Here is a 17632-nt window from a genome sequence, read left to right on the forward strand (position 1 = left end):
CCCTGACATTTTTTCGCTCCAAACTGTCTCAAATATTTTTAGTATTTTCTGGCAATTTAGTTTTGAAAATTACCGATTAATTTTTAATTAAGTTACACATTCGTATCTTATAGATTACAATCATACACTATTCAGTCAGTAATAAATTTGCTTTATTTTAGCGATGGTAAGACATTATGTTCAAAACACTAACAGAACCACATTATGTTTCAAAATAAGTATGCCTAAACGTTTACGCAACTAACTTGGACTCCAAAATAACATTTTTAACGGTTAAAAACACAAGTTGAGCAACAACTGAACATACCAATTTTGATTCCATTAACTGCTTCATAAAACGGCAATGTCTAAAGTTTCCTAAGTTAAAGCATAAAAATTAGAAAATTCGTTGAAAAAAATCCGCGTAAACGTACCCCGGTCTACCCTACTTTTTATCTAAATAAAAAACATCACCGGGAATTAAAATCCAATTATTTTAGTCAAGAGTAAATCTAAGCGTATGAGTCAAATCTCTAATTTACTGTGAATAACAATAATCATTTAAAAAACAATGCTGAAAGTTTGCTCACAACTAACACATAAAGATAAAAGGGGATCGAGCATTCACTTTTGATTAACACTTGTATCAACTTACAAAAATTTACTCGAAACATTTCTTTTACTTTTTAAATGAACAAAAAAACAACGATTAAAAACTAAAATAAGCTTTTTTCTTCTGAACGCGGTTTTATAAAGAATTTTTAATTTTATACACATCTAATGAAGTAACTTTAATAAATTATTTTTTTATTTATTTATTTTTTTTTAGCTAATGGACAATATTTTAAAAGTCTAAATCTGTCTTGCATATGGTTATTATTTTTTCACTTACTGTTTCTTTTCGTTTTAACTACTCAGAACATTTTTTTTTTGTAATAGTTGTACCTCAATTTTCTTTCTCGTTTCAAAAACCAACTTAATGTTTCAAGAATGATCAACGACGTGTGAACATATTTATGCTCATACGAATTTATGCGCAGCTAAAAATGTATTTTGACCATTGCGAATTCATTCTGCATAAAAAAAAGTGCATAAATTTGGTCGAGTTTCATCGTGGTCTGTATACGTGCGTATATGCGTGTGTATCTTGCTTAGTTCAATTAGTTGACGCCGTCAGTGACGTGGAAAATTTAAAGGGCAGTATCTGCAGAAGTTAGTTCTTTGAGATATTTGAAAGAAACGCGTTTTGAATTCCGTGCTAACAATTCCGAAATATTAGATTTCGACATGGTGCTTGATTTTCAGCTGAAGCCAAAAAGGCAAGCCTCTTCAATGAAGTCTAAGTACAAAAGACAACAAAAAAAAAAAAAAAAAACTGGAAAAACGAAATTGTAGATACTGCCCCTTACCTTCCCACTGCTGTACAACGTCTTGCTCTGTACCATCACCTTTGGTTGCAATTGGATTTTCGGAAAAAAAGCATTTAGTGCGACTTGTATAGACAATCATGTTAATTTTGAGACGTTTTTTATGTCAAGGTACTTTTTCCAAAACATCGCTAAATCCATCGTTATAGTTTCGCATCATCTAGCAAATACTGGCAAAACTTTCCGGTCTAACTAAAATGATACACAAAACTGGACGTACCTGTCCAACGTTTTGTTGTTATACTTGTGTGACGCCAATTGTGGACCAGGTCTAACTAAGACCTGTACAGCGTCTAGTTGGGCACATTATATTTTGTTGCAATCGAGTTTTTGTTTCAAAAGAGCTGCTTGTGCAATTCTTGGGGCAAAACAATGTTAATTTCAAGTCGTTTCTACTACAGAGGTAGTTTCTCCAAAACAGAGCTCAATTCCTAATTACAGTTTCACATAGTTTAGCTGGTAAAGGTAACACTTTCTGCACCTTTTCATCTCTGTATTGAACGCAGTTATATCAAATTTATAATTGGCAAAAATTTCGGTTTTCAAATTCCCACGGAAATTGTTTATCATTTTCAAAATCATGTATTTGTATTTGATGTAAAGGGAACAAAATAAAATGTGCAAAACTATTTTTCAGTTTTGTTCAGGACAGTTGAAACAATACGTTAATTCAGTTACTCATTTAAGTACACTTTAAAAATGTCTTAAACTATTTTTCATTACTTGCTCACCAGAAAAAGGCATTTCAAAAACTTTGTTTAGGCTTGATGTTTAGTCTTGAAAGACATTTTCAACTGCATGAAACAAAAATCATGTGCCTACTTTTTAATTGTAGATTTTTCTATAAATACAAAAGACTAACATTTAGGATTTGCACCCTTTAAGAAAAAGTCAGTCCGAACGATACTGATCTTTATTCCTGACAGAAAATGTTTACCGTATGAGAAAACAAAACAGCTAACTTTTAAAAGCAGCTTTCTTCTAAAAATATAGAAAACTATCAAAATGTGTTCGATTTCAATCCAAAGTAAAGTTACTAGTCTCAGCTTGACTACCTAAATGTCGTAGCTAATCCCAAGAGCTGAAAGAAATGTTTTAGAGTTTAGACCAATTATGGGACTTTAAATGACTTCCCTCGCTCTCATTTCTTAACCAATTCAGGAAGTGGCTGATATTTTTTAGAAAAATCGTTTAACTTCATTAATCAAGATTTTTGTAACATTCTCGTGTGTACTTAAAATACATAACTGGAAGCATCTAAGTTTCCTTACCCAGTGAGTATCCATCTTTGCTTAGCTCGACGGATCGGGCCTTGTTGTCGACGTGGCACTGGAATTCCACGCTTTGTTGGTTTTCAGAAGCTTCTGTGTCGTTTGGACGAACACGGATATACTGGGCTTGTTGGCAGTGTGTGCCTGTAAGTAATCAATACATATATGTTAACAAAAAAGAAGTAGTGCACAAAAAGTACACATTAAAGTACACTTCAAGTGTTTAGTAAACATAACGTATTCGACGGCGTCGTTAGAAGAAGAAGAAAAAGAAGAAGAAAAAGGAAAAGAAAAAAAGAAGAAACGTGGTACGCTAGGAAAGCATAAAAAAATTACTTTTAGGTGTATTTAAGTAAAATATGTATGCATTCTTAAGTATCATTGCAAGAAAATATAACGTTAACAAAAGTCTATATTTTATGAATGTTTGTATGTACTTAGTTAACATTTGTTATAGTTATAATTAATGAGAAGCATATAATAATAATGATATGTTGGTTCGAATGCTAAACAGAGAAACTCATATTATGTGCTACTTATACGAGAATTAAAACCTTTCCGCGAATAATTGCAAAAACGTATAACAAAAAACACGAAGCCTATTTTTTTCTGGATCCATCGGTAGTGCAATGAAAGCCACAGTGAAAAGAAAAAAATAGTTGGAATATTTAGATATATCTTCCAGTCACTCTTCTTTCTGCTCTGTCACCGTTCTAGTAAGACGTTTGTTGCAGCATGGCACCAACACTCTCGTTATAAGTGGCAGCGGTCTCTTCCTACATGTGCTATTTTGAACCAAACTTTTGTCCTCCAAGGCAGATTCTCATAGGAACAAAAATATGGAAATCGGAAAGAGCCAAATATAGCTTAGCACAGTCGGACAGCCTCATGAACATCTCTACATCTTTCTTCAACGTTTCAACCGAAAAGTTGCTGTTACTCGGGCAAATTTTTCCGTACACATTATTCATTTGTGAATAAATTTCCGCTGAATTGCACACCTCATCCTCCAGAAAAAGAATGACAGCAATCAGCGTAAATTTACACTTCGCGGGAGATTCTATTGTTCGCGTTATATTTCGTGTTCACTGCGCTCGCATAACTGAACACTGCGACGAATAGATATTGGAGCCAATGCTCACACTACATCCACTCGTTCTGTTACAGAATTTTTACGGTAGTTTTTATTTCACGACCGTTCAGACCATAAAAAAAGAAGCCCTAGCATAATATTGTTTTAAATTTCAATTGACATGGAATCTTTCGTAAGGTTCAGGTGATTAACCCTTAGTTACGCATTTATATTTAGCTTGGTAGTAATAACATTATCTTTCGTAATTTCTTCCTGATGTGCAACGAATCAATGCAGAAAACACACTTCTGCAGACATTGTAAGTAAAAATCTTTACGATAGTGCATAAATTTTTCAGAGAATCTTCCGAAATATTACCAACCTCGATTGGTAACAGCCTAGTAACTATTTTATGATCACATTCTCATACGTATTCAGTTTCAATGGCTTCGTTTTTTGTTTAAAATTTATTGATTATTTACCAAGAGGTATATCTACAATAATAAAATACTAAGACATGGTAACTCAACGCTACCGGTGGGCCTGCTGGATCAGACGTTGCTCGGCTCTTGATCTGGATCAAATACAGATTTGAACTATCTTCAAGGCCCCATCCAACTGGTTAAACCGCAGGCAGTGGTGGATACGAGAGACCCTGGAGTATAGTGTAACTTAACGCAAACAATATGCGGCTGCAAGATTTTTTTTTTTTTTTTTTTAATGCAGCTCAACATTTTTGCGGTTCATTCTTTCCAGTAAAGCATGTACGTCTACAAAATTATATTAACCATAAACAAAGGAAACATTTTGTTTAGAAGAAAATGTCAGCATGAGTTACGTTACAATTTAAAAGTTTAGATTACACCATTCTGAGTAAAGTAAGCTGCTCAAAAGAGCCCTGTAATAGAAAAGGAGATATGAGTTCTCGGCCAAACTTTCATTATGCTTTACAACTCGAGTTTTATCACGATTAAAGAGAGACAAGAACGAGCCTCAAGGCTAGACACGATCATTTATCAAACGTCAAACACAGAGAACAAATCAGATTTAGCCTTGGCAAACTTTATTAACTAGAATAGATCAACGTTCAAGGACAGGAATCATTTATTTTTGTTGACCATAAAACGGCCGGCATAGTGCCGTCCATAATATTATTTATTGTACAAAATTTTGGTTTGTACTCTTTAAATAACAGAGGGTTTATGTTCTTTTTGTATATTATTTAATTTCGGGATTGATGTATTTTAACAAAAATTATGAAGTAGCAGGCGGGTAATGACAATTAACTTATTTGATGTACTAACTGAAATAGCACTCTACATAACTCAAAAAGAAAGTGTTACTCAGATAAGAATAATATGCGCTTCACCTCTGTAATTTGAATTCAAAACTCAACCTAAACATAAATATGTTTTTCTTTTAGAAATTATTTTGTTCTCTAATGTTCATTAAAACATTAACATAACTTGAGGTAATTACGAAAAAATGCCTGGCTTAAGAAATGGAGTTAATGATTCACAAATATGTTCTTTAAAAAAAAAACACAATTTTTATGTCTTGTATGAAACATTTATAGAGCTTGTTATATTTTGGGGAGGTTTCTTTAGCTTAAAATTAAGAAATAAAATTAATTGCACACCGGATGTCAAACCTTGTTATGTTTTTCTTTCCGATTGCCAGAAGATGTTATTTATTTGATACGAGAAAGTAACGTAAATTTAGCAACGCCGACCATAGAAGATATTAATTTTATTCCTGAAAATGCTTTAGATAAGATATTTTATGTTTTACTGTGTTTTTACCTTTGGGATGTATTTTTTAAATTAAGCCAGGTCAGCACTTAACGGAAAAAATATTCAATATGCGGTAATTCATACGGATTAAGCCAACTTTTTGTATTAAATAGAAAGGTTAAAGCTGCTAGCTTCAACAATCTATGCAAATCGTTTATCTCACAAACAACCGCGCTGATAAATCCCTAAACGCCTTCTCCTGGTCGTACAACTTCCAGCTCAACGCGCGCTTTGAGAATATTGCTTATAGCTAATTGAGTTTACGGTCGAGTTAGTGACACGACCAGCTGTATGTGTTAGATCACAGGAGAACTCTAAGTAATCAATTCAAAACAGGGAAACGATAAGCGATATGTTTGGTCCAGGCTCATAGGAGCGAAAAACATTTAATAAAGTCGGTGAAGCTCAATCCTTTGAAGATGCAATAATAGTAATGCTCCTATACGGGACTACAGTCTGTATTACTGCTTGGAGCTTGTTATTAGAATATTTCTCTGCATCACGGTTTCGATCTATGTCCAGTACAACAGAACAATCTCGATTATCCCGACTAACTGGTGCCAAATGCAATCCAGAGCATTGATAATCCGAACAATTCGGAGAGTAAGCAAAACAATTTTTTAATGAAACAGACTTGTAGTTTATTAGGATGAAAAAAAAAACATTTTATAACAAAATCAATAGTAAGTCGTAAGTTACCTTACCTAAGCTAGGGCTAAGGCAGAACGACATGCAATGTTCCCGCAGTTCGGTTATTCCATCCAGAGATTGCAATTTCAACCTTGTTTGTACTCATCGGTACGGAATAATGAATAACCGAGCTGGAGGGAGATGTCATCTAATTGAAGCAGATAATTCCAACAAGTTGATTGATAAAGTAAATTTATCCCACCAGCGAGAGTATATAGTGTTATTCTTGTAAAAAAATCTCAGTTTCCAAAATATCTACAAAGAAATAACAAAAAACTCTTTACCCGAAATACAAACGCCTTTTTTACTCGCCAGTTTAAACTGCTAAAAAACAAAATGGCGGAATTCGGCGAAAAGTTTTCTTTTGCTGAATATCATAACAAATAGTCTAAATTTTGCATCCATAAAAAGTATATCGCAATAAGACCCGATCGGTAAACAAAAACATTAACATCTGAAAGTTTTATAATAGAATGACAAATGTTGAAAGGAATCAACTTATAAACAGAATTTTTAATTGAGCTATATGGCTTCGTTTTTTATGTTCAAAAGTGTGTTTTACTAAATCACATCCACATTCAAATACATTAACAAAAAACATTTAAAACTTAGAAGGAAAGCGTCGAGAACATACGCTAGAAATTTCAACAATGTCTAAGTTTCGACTAGCCTACACGAATGGAGATTTAACAGGTGCGATTTTTACTGTTGTCCTTTTATAGAACAGTTATTTGACTTGAAGTTGATTTCCAACGACTTTTGTCAAACTTTAGGACCTAGACTTTTGTTCAGTTTAATTGGCGTGATACTAAAAAGACCATTGTGGGAATAAACGGAACCTAAGACGATCTAAATATCAATAAAGAGAAATCAGAGAATGGCTGCCATATTGCGTTCGGAGTTACTCATTCTCCATGCATTTATGTTCTAGCAGTTCATTTTTCAAAGCTTTGGGGACCTGCGTCTCACGTCACAGCTCAAACTTCATGCAGGGCTGCAATGAAATTTACAGGTGCTAACCAGCCATTGTTCTAGCCACTTATAAGCGGCACAACAATGCCCATTTTTTCTGGATGAATTGCCCCTAAGATAAACTCGACTGGATCCTATGGCTTTGACCGAGATAAGGTCACTTAGGTGCAGTAGGCAGTGGTCCTAACAGCTAAACCACGTGGAACTGTCAAGGAAGTAGTGGGCTAAGCAAGCATAAAAGCAGATTCTATATGAAGTAAAAGATTTTTTCGTGGGAAAAGCTGCGAAATATTTTGCATACTCGAAGAGAAGAAAGGAAACCCTCTTTAAGTGTGAAAATACTGCGTACTTCATAGCACTAAGCAGCAAAGGAACTCAACTTTCTGCAGTTGAAAACGTATCACCAATAAAAAATAAATAAAAAAAAGCATTACATGTAATCCCGAGACGAGTTTCTTCTCAGAATTGAATTAAAATATAAGTGATAAGATAAATAAATACCTTTGTGCTTATAGTAAAGTCAGAACAAACAACGTAAGTAGAAGCACAAATTTGTAAATTACCACAGACACGTGTTTCGGCGTTACAGGGAACGCCTTTTTCAATGCAAAAAATAATGAGCTTATGGATGAAAAGACATCCGACAAAACGCCTTTTTCAATGCAAAAAATAATGAGCTTATGGATGAAAAGACATCCGACAAAGCTTTTGTCGGATGTCTTTTCATCCATAAGCTCATTATTTTTTGCATTGAAAAAGGCGTTCCCTGTAACGCCGAAACACGTGTCTGTGGTAATTTACAAATTTGTGCTTCTACTTACGTTGTTTGTTCTGACTTTACAATATAAGTGGTTTTTATGTGTAATTACATACGATTGAGAATTAAAGAGTCACTAATTGTTGAAAATTTAAGTAATTTAAGTAGAGCATACAACGCGTTTTAAAGAATTCGTGCATTTTGTAAATCATCTTTATAAAATTATGTATGTAGGAAAGATATTTCAAAACTAAAAAATAAATTTTAATGAGGGTGGTTGGCGTGTTGAAGTTTTATTTTCTCTAAACTTGATTCTGACTTATCGGTCAAACATTGTACGTACTGTGTTCAGCACATATAAATGTTACAGGCGCAGTAGATAATTTAAATCAGAATAAAAAAAATTATCTTTATTAATAATAAAGCTGAAAGTCTGTGTCTGGATATCTGTGTCTGGATGTCTGTTACGCGTATAGCTCCTAGACCGTTCGACCGATTTTCCTGAAATTTGGCACAGAATTAGTTCATAGCATAGGGGTGAGCACCTCGAAGCGATTTTTCAAAAATTCGATTTTGTTATTTTTCTATTCCATTTTTAAGAACATGTCATCGAGCAAATTATCATAACGTGGTTCAAGTAAATCATGACGTGTACGAGCAAATCACCATAACGTGAACGAGCAAATGAGCATAGCAAATTGGCGAGAAATTCATCATCCATTATTTGTAAATATACAGGCGAACTAAATAACCTTCTAATTTCAACTACCGGAAAGCCGTGCGGGTACCACTAGTATTAAATAAAACAGATGCTAGTCTTGAGTATAATGCTGTTTTTCTTCTCGGAGCTAATAAATTTTACGATTGAATGTAGGGAAACCTTCGCATAGAATATCGATTTAACACATCCTATAGATCCATTTGCACCACCTACTTTGCGATAGTTATTCTAGTCCAACGCGTGATTTAGGGATATGATGAGCACAGCTTCCAGCTAATCGGGGTCACGGGTGAGGTGACATCAGCAATTGTGTGGAATGACTTTCGCATAAACTCGCGCAAATCTACTCGGAATAGAATGCGAGAGAAATCGGGCACTTGATTTGGATTAGCGCAGCCTCATTTGCAAACTTCGCTAATTTAAGCCAGATGATCCTGACAATGAATTATAATGAAAGATTCATGGGGTTGACAACGCTTGGGAATCTCCTTAAATATATATATTTATACATATATAATTTTTAATTTAGCTGGAACTTCTGTTTAAAAACTTATCCCAATATAACTATGCATATGTAATAGAGTAGTTTAACATTTTCCACCTTTTAGCATATGCGAAAGAGTTTAGAACCTTAATTGTGTGTTAAAAGAAAATTTATGGAAAATGTCTTTTCAATCCAAAAGCTATTTTAAAGGCTTGTTTCGCACTGAAAAATGTGAAGAAAAAAAGCCACTCAAAGTAACTTAGCGTAACGATATACTTTCTCTACTTTTAATTACCACACACCTATTTTAATAGGGTTGTTGCATCTATTGGCATAAAACGAAAGACAAAGTCCTAAAGCATTGTCCAGCTTTCCAAAGGTCCATAAGCCATCCGAACATTCAGGATAACTTTAAGTCACATCAAAAATGTTGAAAATAAATTATTCGAAACAACGTATTGTAGCTGCGAAACTTTAAATCAAAAGTATATGAACGTTTAAAAACTCCTTATTTTTGTTCTGTAGCATCACAAGCTTTATATAAATTGTTATATTGCATAAAATATTGCACATACAAGGAAGATTGAACAATTATCAATAATTAGAGGGGGGAAATGTATCATTCGTGTAGAAGATGAAAATGTTGAAGAAAACAAACAAAATAATGCAATTCATTTTTTTTTTTCAAATTGAGTAAAATATTGCTATAGTTTACAAAGAAAAAGGAAAGAACATAATCACGTAACATATTTAACATCGAAATTATTAGCCACAAAGCTCTGAACTACATTATCTACTATATTTACAGGTTCGCGTTACTGCGGGTTTAAATTTATAATTATAAAAATTTTTTGACTATGTTTGTCAGTTGTAAAACGAGATAAAAGAAGTTACGTTTCGGGAATCAAATGTCCACACAATTAACATTTCAGTTTGTAAATAAAGTATGCATCGAAGAAGGTAAACAACAACGCTAAGCTTAACGTGGAAGATTTTTTATTTGTTCTTTTTGATTTTCTAAAATCAGTACTAAATATGAAAAGATTAACTTCAAGTAATTTGTACGCCAATCCAGTTAAGAGTAAGCTTATATGCTGTATTGGTGCACAAAAAGTAGATTCGTTCAGCTTTGGACGAACTTCTGGTTTTAATTCAAAACTAAGTCCAAATTTATCCTATAGCAATGCAGCAATATGTCCACATCAACCCTCTCATATTCCGTGGACATAAAACTTCTTCATAAGATTTTTTTTCCCTTATCCCTCTTGATCAAGTGCCAGAAAATGATTGTCGTAGTCGCTTGCCAAACGTGGAATCCTCGGCAAAATGCCTCAACATCCATGGGTGTGTATGGAGCTTCCGAAATGCGGAGCACGAGTGGCTATTTTATTCATAATCGATGAGGTGCTGACGTCATTTGTCATCGCTTCCGTGACTAATTGAAAGACGAACGACTCGCTTGCAGTAGGCAAATACGGCGGCCAACATCAAATATGTATGAATACAAAAGCGGATACAAGCATTGTGGCGGCTAATCACGAATACCGATGCTGATATCGATGCGTTTCATTTCTTGTGTGCTGTTTTATTGTTGGAGTGTATTCCTCATATCAGATGCTAAATGATCCACGAAAACTAGGTCAGATTAAGGAACTGGTCAGGGTCACCAAAATTTGGGGAGCAGCAAATCTGTAACTAAAGTTTAAAGTAAAATCAAGTAATCAAATCGCACTACAGTGACATAGAAAAAATTATCCTCAAGGGTCATTCATCAAAAAGTGTAACTTTTCTGTCACACGCCTTTTGCTGTAAAACATTTAAGGAGCAATTCATTTGCCAATGATTTTTAATTTCATCAAAAATACATCTATTTAAACCTGCCAACAATATTTTAATAATACTTTTCATTTCAGTATATTATTGGTTCACAACATGTAAATTCTCACCTCCGTGGCATGTCATACACCTTGTATTACTGTTTATGTTGCTTAATAACTTATTTAGTTAAAAGTATGTACTTATTTATTGATTATTCCTTTCACAAGTGTCTCAAATACTAATTGTTTAAATACAGTCGACTCCCGCTACAACGCGATTCGAGTTACGCGAAATGGCTATAACGCGAATTTTTCACGAGTAACGAATTTTAGAGCTAACGCGCATTTTTTGGAAGGAAGTATTAGCTTCGTTATTGGCTACTAAATATTGATTTCGTGAATTACATCCCTTTAAGCATCACTGACAGCCAAAATTCCCACACCAAACTAGTCTATGTATTGCGTTGTTAGTGCGTCAAATAACCGCTAAGCATATTTCATTTATTTATTTTTTGCATTCTAAATATTAAAGTTGATGAAATATAATGGCATCTTAGTGGCATCTTCATCTAAAGTTTGTGAAGATGGGAAGAAAAAGAAAGTCTGATTTTTTAAAAAAAGGCTGAGATTCTCGATATGCTTGAACAAATACAAAACATCGACGATAGCGCGACAATAAGTATGAGTGAATATTTCATATGTACAATTAAAAGTCAAACAAAAGGATATCCGTAAAAGTTCAGAACTTAGTTTCAATATTGAAGCTTGCAGAGCAGCCTAGCAAAGTAAATACAATTATGAAAATGGAATCTGCTCTTGTATTGTGGGTTAATAAAGAGATCAGGAATAGGATATGTTGCCACACAAATTGAAACGTTATCAAAGAAAAGGGGAAGCAACCGTATTTAAAAATGTTTTAGGTAAGAATAACGATCTGATCATGGAGCATCATTACTGTCTTCATTTTTAACGCTTAAATATTGTTACTGTATCTACTGTACAGTACTATTATAGTGCATCATTTTATCATTACTACATGCTGTGCGTACCGTGTTGTTATAGTATAGTATATGTCTTTTCCTCCCATTAGTCATTCATTTTATGCATCTTAAAGTATTTCATATTGAATAAAGCAGTTTTTTATTTTTTAAATACAGTAAAAGTTCAGTTCTTTATGCAAGAAACTAGTGTATAGTTGAGGAATGCTTTAGAGCAGTTCGAAGGGGGTTTATAAGTGTCCAAATGAATTTGATGTGCTTTAAGAAAACATTTATGCATATATTTTTCCACAACGCGAAATTTTGATTTACGCAAGGAGTCTTGGTACGCAACCCTCGCGTAAGTCGGGATGTGACTGTATATTTAATTTTTTAATATTGTGTTTTAGTTCGTTTAGTAGGACAAGGAGTCATGTCACCCAATAAATTCTCACCTCCGTTGCCTATAAAAAGCAAGCTAAAATAGTGAACTAAATGTGGCTGATTGTTTAGACAGACATGTACCCTTGAAATAAATAAGCTCATTTTTGACGTACGATTCTATTAAATATTATTTTGTACAATGCATATTGTTATCATTTTGCTGCCGGTACCATTAAACAATTCAATGAGATCAGTCATAGTTTTAAACTAAAATCTGCGCACACCTACTATTAGAAGCTATTAAGGACACATTTTTCAGTGCTAGAAAAAAAATACTCAGACAAAAAAAGTATAGCAACAAAATAAAACTGCACGATGATTAAAACAGTATATACGTGCCAGCAATGTAGCTTTGTTCCACTTTTTCACACTTCAAAAGACATTACTTTTAAATTCTAGATAAAAGTAAGATTTCTTGAAAATATTTTGTTTGTCGAGTTAAAGTTTCGAAGTTATGATTTATGGCTAAAGTTAAATTGCAGTATTATTCATTAATAATGAATCTTGCTACTATTTTGAAATTTGTCCTAAACAATTTTTTAATAAGTATGAGGTATATGGAATAATATATTAATTTCGGCATACTGGAATTGGGCCAAACAGTGAGTAATGAGAAAAATGTATGCTAATGTCAACTTATTTTTTGCAAATTCAACTAAAACGAAAACATGTGCTGTTTAATAGATCATTTTTTGAATTAATCTTTGCCAACGGATGTAGTGCAGTAGAACCTCGTTTGTCTGGCCCCCGTTTTTCTGAATCTTTTGGTTAACCCAGATTAAATTCGCAAGGTTTATTTTAAAAATTATTTTAAATTACGATAGCAAGAAAGGAACTATAACTGCGCCTAAGATTTTTATTTCGATTAAATGTTCAACTCCTGCATAGATGATACAATAAATTAAAGTAATCTAATAAACATCATGGTGTACTTTGGAGCGTTAGTCCAATACCACTGCAGATGAAATATGAATGATAAAGTGTTTGCGCGAAACGATCCTGTATAGTTTTGATATAAAGCATTGTTTTTTGCTATAGTTAAGGATAGTCTTCTCATTTAAGAATTTGCTTTGCTTATTACGTAGATTACCTGGATTTACGTTTATCGAATTGCTTTTGGTACCAGTTAGTCCCGATAAACGAGATTGTGCTGTATATTTAAATTAACTATCCATTTATGTTAAAGTAATATTGTCGAAATAACAGTCTACCCACATAAAATATATGTATTGCCCAAATTTAAAAAACAAACATTCACTCAAAAATTAAAAGTTTTTCACTGCGCGGAAACTTTGCAGTATTGAACCGGATGTGCGCATTATTTTCACTTTTAAAAGCAGAAAATAATAGTAAACTTCTACTGACGTCTGATAGATTCGTTTTTTTAATTTTATGGCAGTATTACATTTGCTAACTTATTGAAATTAAAAACGAAATATAAGTGAACTTTATAAGTGTATATAGATAACTAGCAAAAATACCCAAATAAACAATCTCTACTTTCTCTCGTTTTCTGTTTTAACTGAAATAACTCAAAAAACACCGCTTTGACGTGATTAAAAATCGAGCTTCTTCCTTACCCATAAAAGTAAAATAGCAATGAGTATAAAGAACGAACAAGTATTCATTTAGAAACGAAAGTACGAATTTAAGCATATAAAAATTTGGAGAATTTCCAAAATATGAACTAGCAAAAACAAAGATCACCAAAATATCCGTGCGAGTTATTTAATTGAATAGTAGACACACACAGAAAGAAAAAAAAACTCTCCACTATGTTTCCCTAAGTGTGCAAAAAGTAGAGTTTTCAAATGTTTAAATGACTTGAAACTCATGTTTGCTCTGGAGAAGCCTTGATTCAAAATTTTCATTATGATTACTTTTAATATTGCTGTTGTTGGCAACGAATTTTTGTAACAATGGGTTTTATATTTAATCATTTAATGGGGCAATTGCATGACATTTACTGTTTTCGATCATAACATTTTTAAACTAAGTTTTTTAGGAATAAATTATAGTCTAAGTTGCTCCCTAATAATGTAGCTATCTATGGTGAAAAAATGGTTAAAATCCGTCCAGTAGCTTTGAAGTTTACCCCGGACATCCCCACAGATGTAGCCATTTATGTATATAGATAAACTTAATCAAGTTTAGTTGTATCTCATTTCCAAGGTCAGCATGTTAGCTCTGCCATACCAGCTTAAACTCAAAAATTAAAACCTTGCACTTGCGCCAAAACTTTGCAGTTGAACTGGTTGTATAGATTAATTTCATTTTTCAAAGCAGAAAACATGTTAAACTTTTATTGAAATCTGACAAATTTGTATTTTTAACTTTACTGCAGTATTATAGTGCTAACACGTTGGACTTAAAACCGGAATATATTTAAACTTCGTAATTATCTATGCATGGATAATAAACTTAATGTGCTTCATTTCAAAGGTGAACATGTTAAAACTGCAATACCAGCTTAAACAAAAAGTTTAAAAATTTGCACTTATAATAAAACTTTGCAGTATTGAACTGAATGTACAAATGAGTTTTACTTTTTGAAGCAGAAAAGGAAATGAAAATTCTACTGAGATCTGACAGATTACGCGAAGGATACAAAATACTCTTTTATATTTTGAGCAATAAAAAATAATATAGCATCAATATTTTTTTTCTATTTTTTTTTCAATCATCGACAATCCCCTTGCAAAATTCTTACCCAGGTGTCAAAAGTAGTTTAAATAACAATGCGAAACGAAGAAACAACTAACAACCTTATTTTACACATCCTTGTTTCATCTGTACCTGGAAATAAATAACATTTGCTTCTACTTTTAACCATTCTGTTCCAGCTTCTAAAGATGTGAAAGATCAGATCTATTTTTAGCAATCGAATTATGCCCTTCACCCCTCTTACACCCCTCCGGAAAGCCAAGGCTGACTGGAAACGTTCATTGGTCGAAGATTACACCAGCAACGCGCAAAACCAGGTGCGCACTGGGTGCTCTAAAACATTCGTTCAGCCCGGATTTCCTTGCCCGCCCGATTGCTAGAATGAATATCTAAAATAGTAGTTACGGTTGAAGGCAAGAGTTGCTTAATCAATATTTTTTACAACTGGTTAAAATAGTGACAGTAAGTTTCAGAAAATAACAGGTACAAATCCTCAGCAAGGAGAATTCGTTTTTTTTTTTTTTTTTTTTTTTTTTTTGCCTAATTAAAACATTAAAGGATCAAAACATACCTGAGTTTTATTTTTATGAACTTATTTAATCAACCAATTTTTAATGCATTTTTTTAAGGTTTCAGTTTTATTCTGAATGGAGCAAATTAAGTAAAAGACCATTTTTTATTCCTACTGAAAAAAATAAATTTTATTTCCATTTGAGATACATGCATTTATTTGTTTGTGTGTTTATTTATTTTTTTTACATTAATAATAACTTTCAACAAGAATTTGCAAAACAAATTTATTATTTTTGATCACTTTTAAAGATTTAAATGTTTCTTCTCATGTTCTATTAGAATTGTGGTTAAGTTTTTAAGATTGTTATAATTTATTCAAAAACTTAGTTTATGTTATTGTTTCCAAAACTTAATATTGGGGGGGGGGTCAATTTTTTTATTTAATTGCTTTTCATAAAAATTCTTATAATCGAATAAAGTGGCGTATATATTAACTTTTAACATTTTTTAAAGTCTTAACCAAAGCAAAATTAACTGCTTCATGAAATACTTTGAATTACCTTTTTCAATTTCCTTGTTAAGCATGTAATTATATAAATGCTGCGATATGTAAAAACCAGAATATGTATTTTTTTCCTTTTCTTTAAATAATTTATTAAAAAATAAAATTACTTAATTTTAAAAAGCACGAGTTATTTTCTTTTCTTTAAAAGTTAAACATAAATCATATATTGATCGTACATGCTTTTATCTCTTTGAATGAAAAAATTGTAAGGCACTCTTAGCTTAGATAAAATTTCTAATGCTACGCAAAAGAGAATAGTGCAGAGAATGTTTGACGAATTAAAGTATTCAAAACTTAAAATAAATCTAAAATTTAAATGCAACAAACAAAATAGCGTAAATAAAAAACAGTAAAAATAAAGAGAAGTTTTAGCAATTTTGGCCGTCATTAACTCAATTTAAAAAATCACAAAATAAAAAGAATCAACTGACAAAAACACTATGCGCCTGAGAATATTTTAAGTTCTTTTTACATAAATATAAATTGCTTCATTTACAAAAATAATAATAATAATGTGTAAAACATTGTTTTAATCCAAACCGTAGCTAAATTGTAATTTAAAAAAATAACAAGTTGGAAAACACAACATGGATTTATTTTTGTATGAGTATGAATTATCTGCTACATTATAGCCCTTTTTTCCGCAAAAAAAAGAAGAAAAAAGAAAGATATGAATTAATAAATACGACGTAAAGGTTCTATAACCCTCAACCCATCAATTTTAAATTTAATATGAACTACTATCAATGAGTGGTTTTTTTCTCTTCTGAATTTGTGTAATATTATGACAAAAATAAAACAATAAAACAAACTGGCATTTTTTAGAATAAACTCAATATATTGTGCTATAACTTAGATTTCTAGCACAAGCAGAGTATGAAAAAACTGTTTTTACTTTATTTTAATCAATTCCAGTTTAAAGTTATTAATTTGCTTTTACTTGTTCAAACACTGTCGTCCAATATGTTAAATTTCTCTATTAATAAACCATAAGCGTTTGAGTTACCAAACGCAATGCCTAACAATTTGAAAAATAAATCCTACTTTCTTTCTTTTTTTCCCCACTAAACGCTTTTTTTTTCACTTAAAATAAATGAGTAAACTTGAATTAATGGTTTTAACCGATGAAAACCATTATTTGAATCGTCTTCGGGACAAAACCTTTGATAGAGAAGATTGATATTGATATACGAAACTGTATGTTCTTCAAGTTTTGGACTAAATTCTTTAGTAATATAAATAGTTCAGGGTTTATATATATATATATATATATATATTAGGGTGGTCCTTATTTTTGAAGTTGTAGATATTTTACACGACGCCCCCTCAATTTGTTCCATTATACAAATAAATGATCCATGCAAAATTTTAAGTCGATCCATGAATATTAACACGTGCCCCTAATAGGGCCCCCTTTTTTGAGTTTTGAAGAAAAAATTGCGGAATTTCTCATTTTTATGTAAACATATTCCTAGGTTTCATATTT

At 32.2% G+C, this 17632-nt stretch overlaps 1 protein-coding gene across 1 annotated transcript in view; it reads right to left on the reverse strand.

Annotated features, from left to right (window-relative positions):
• LOC129218240 (nephrin-like) overlaps positions 1 to 17632 on the reverse strand; it is a 176258-nt gene that overhangs the window by 122804 nt on the left and 35822 nt on the right. The window contains exon 2 of the mRNA XM_054852467.1: positions 2678 to 2821. Coding sequence (XP_054708442.1) covers positions 2678 to 2821 — 144 coding nt within the window. The remainder of the gene's footprint in view (positions 1 to 2677; positions 2822 to 17632) is intronic.

Source organism: Uloborus diversus, chromosome 1, assembly GCF_026930045.1.
Source record: "Uloborus diversus isolate 005 chromosome 1, Udiv.v.3.1, whole genome shotgun sequence".
Lineage (NCBI taxonomy): Eukaryota > Metazoa > Arthropoda > Arachnida > Araneae > Uloboridae > Uloborus > Uloborus diversus.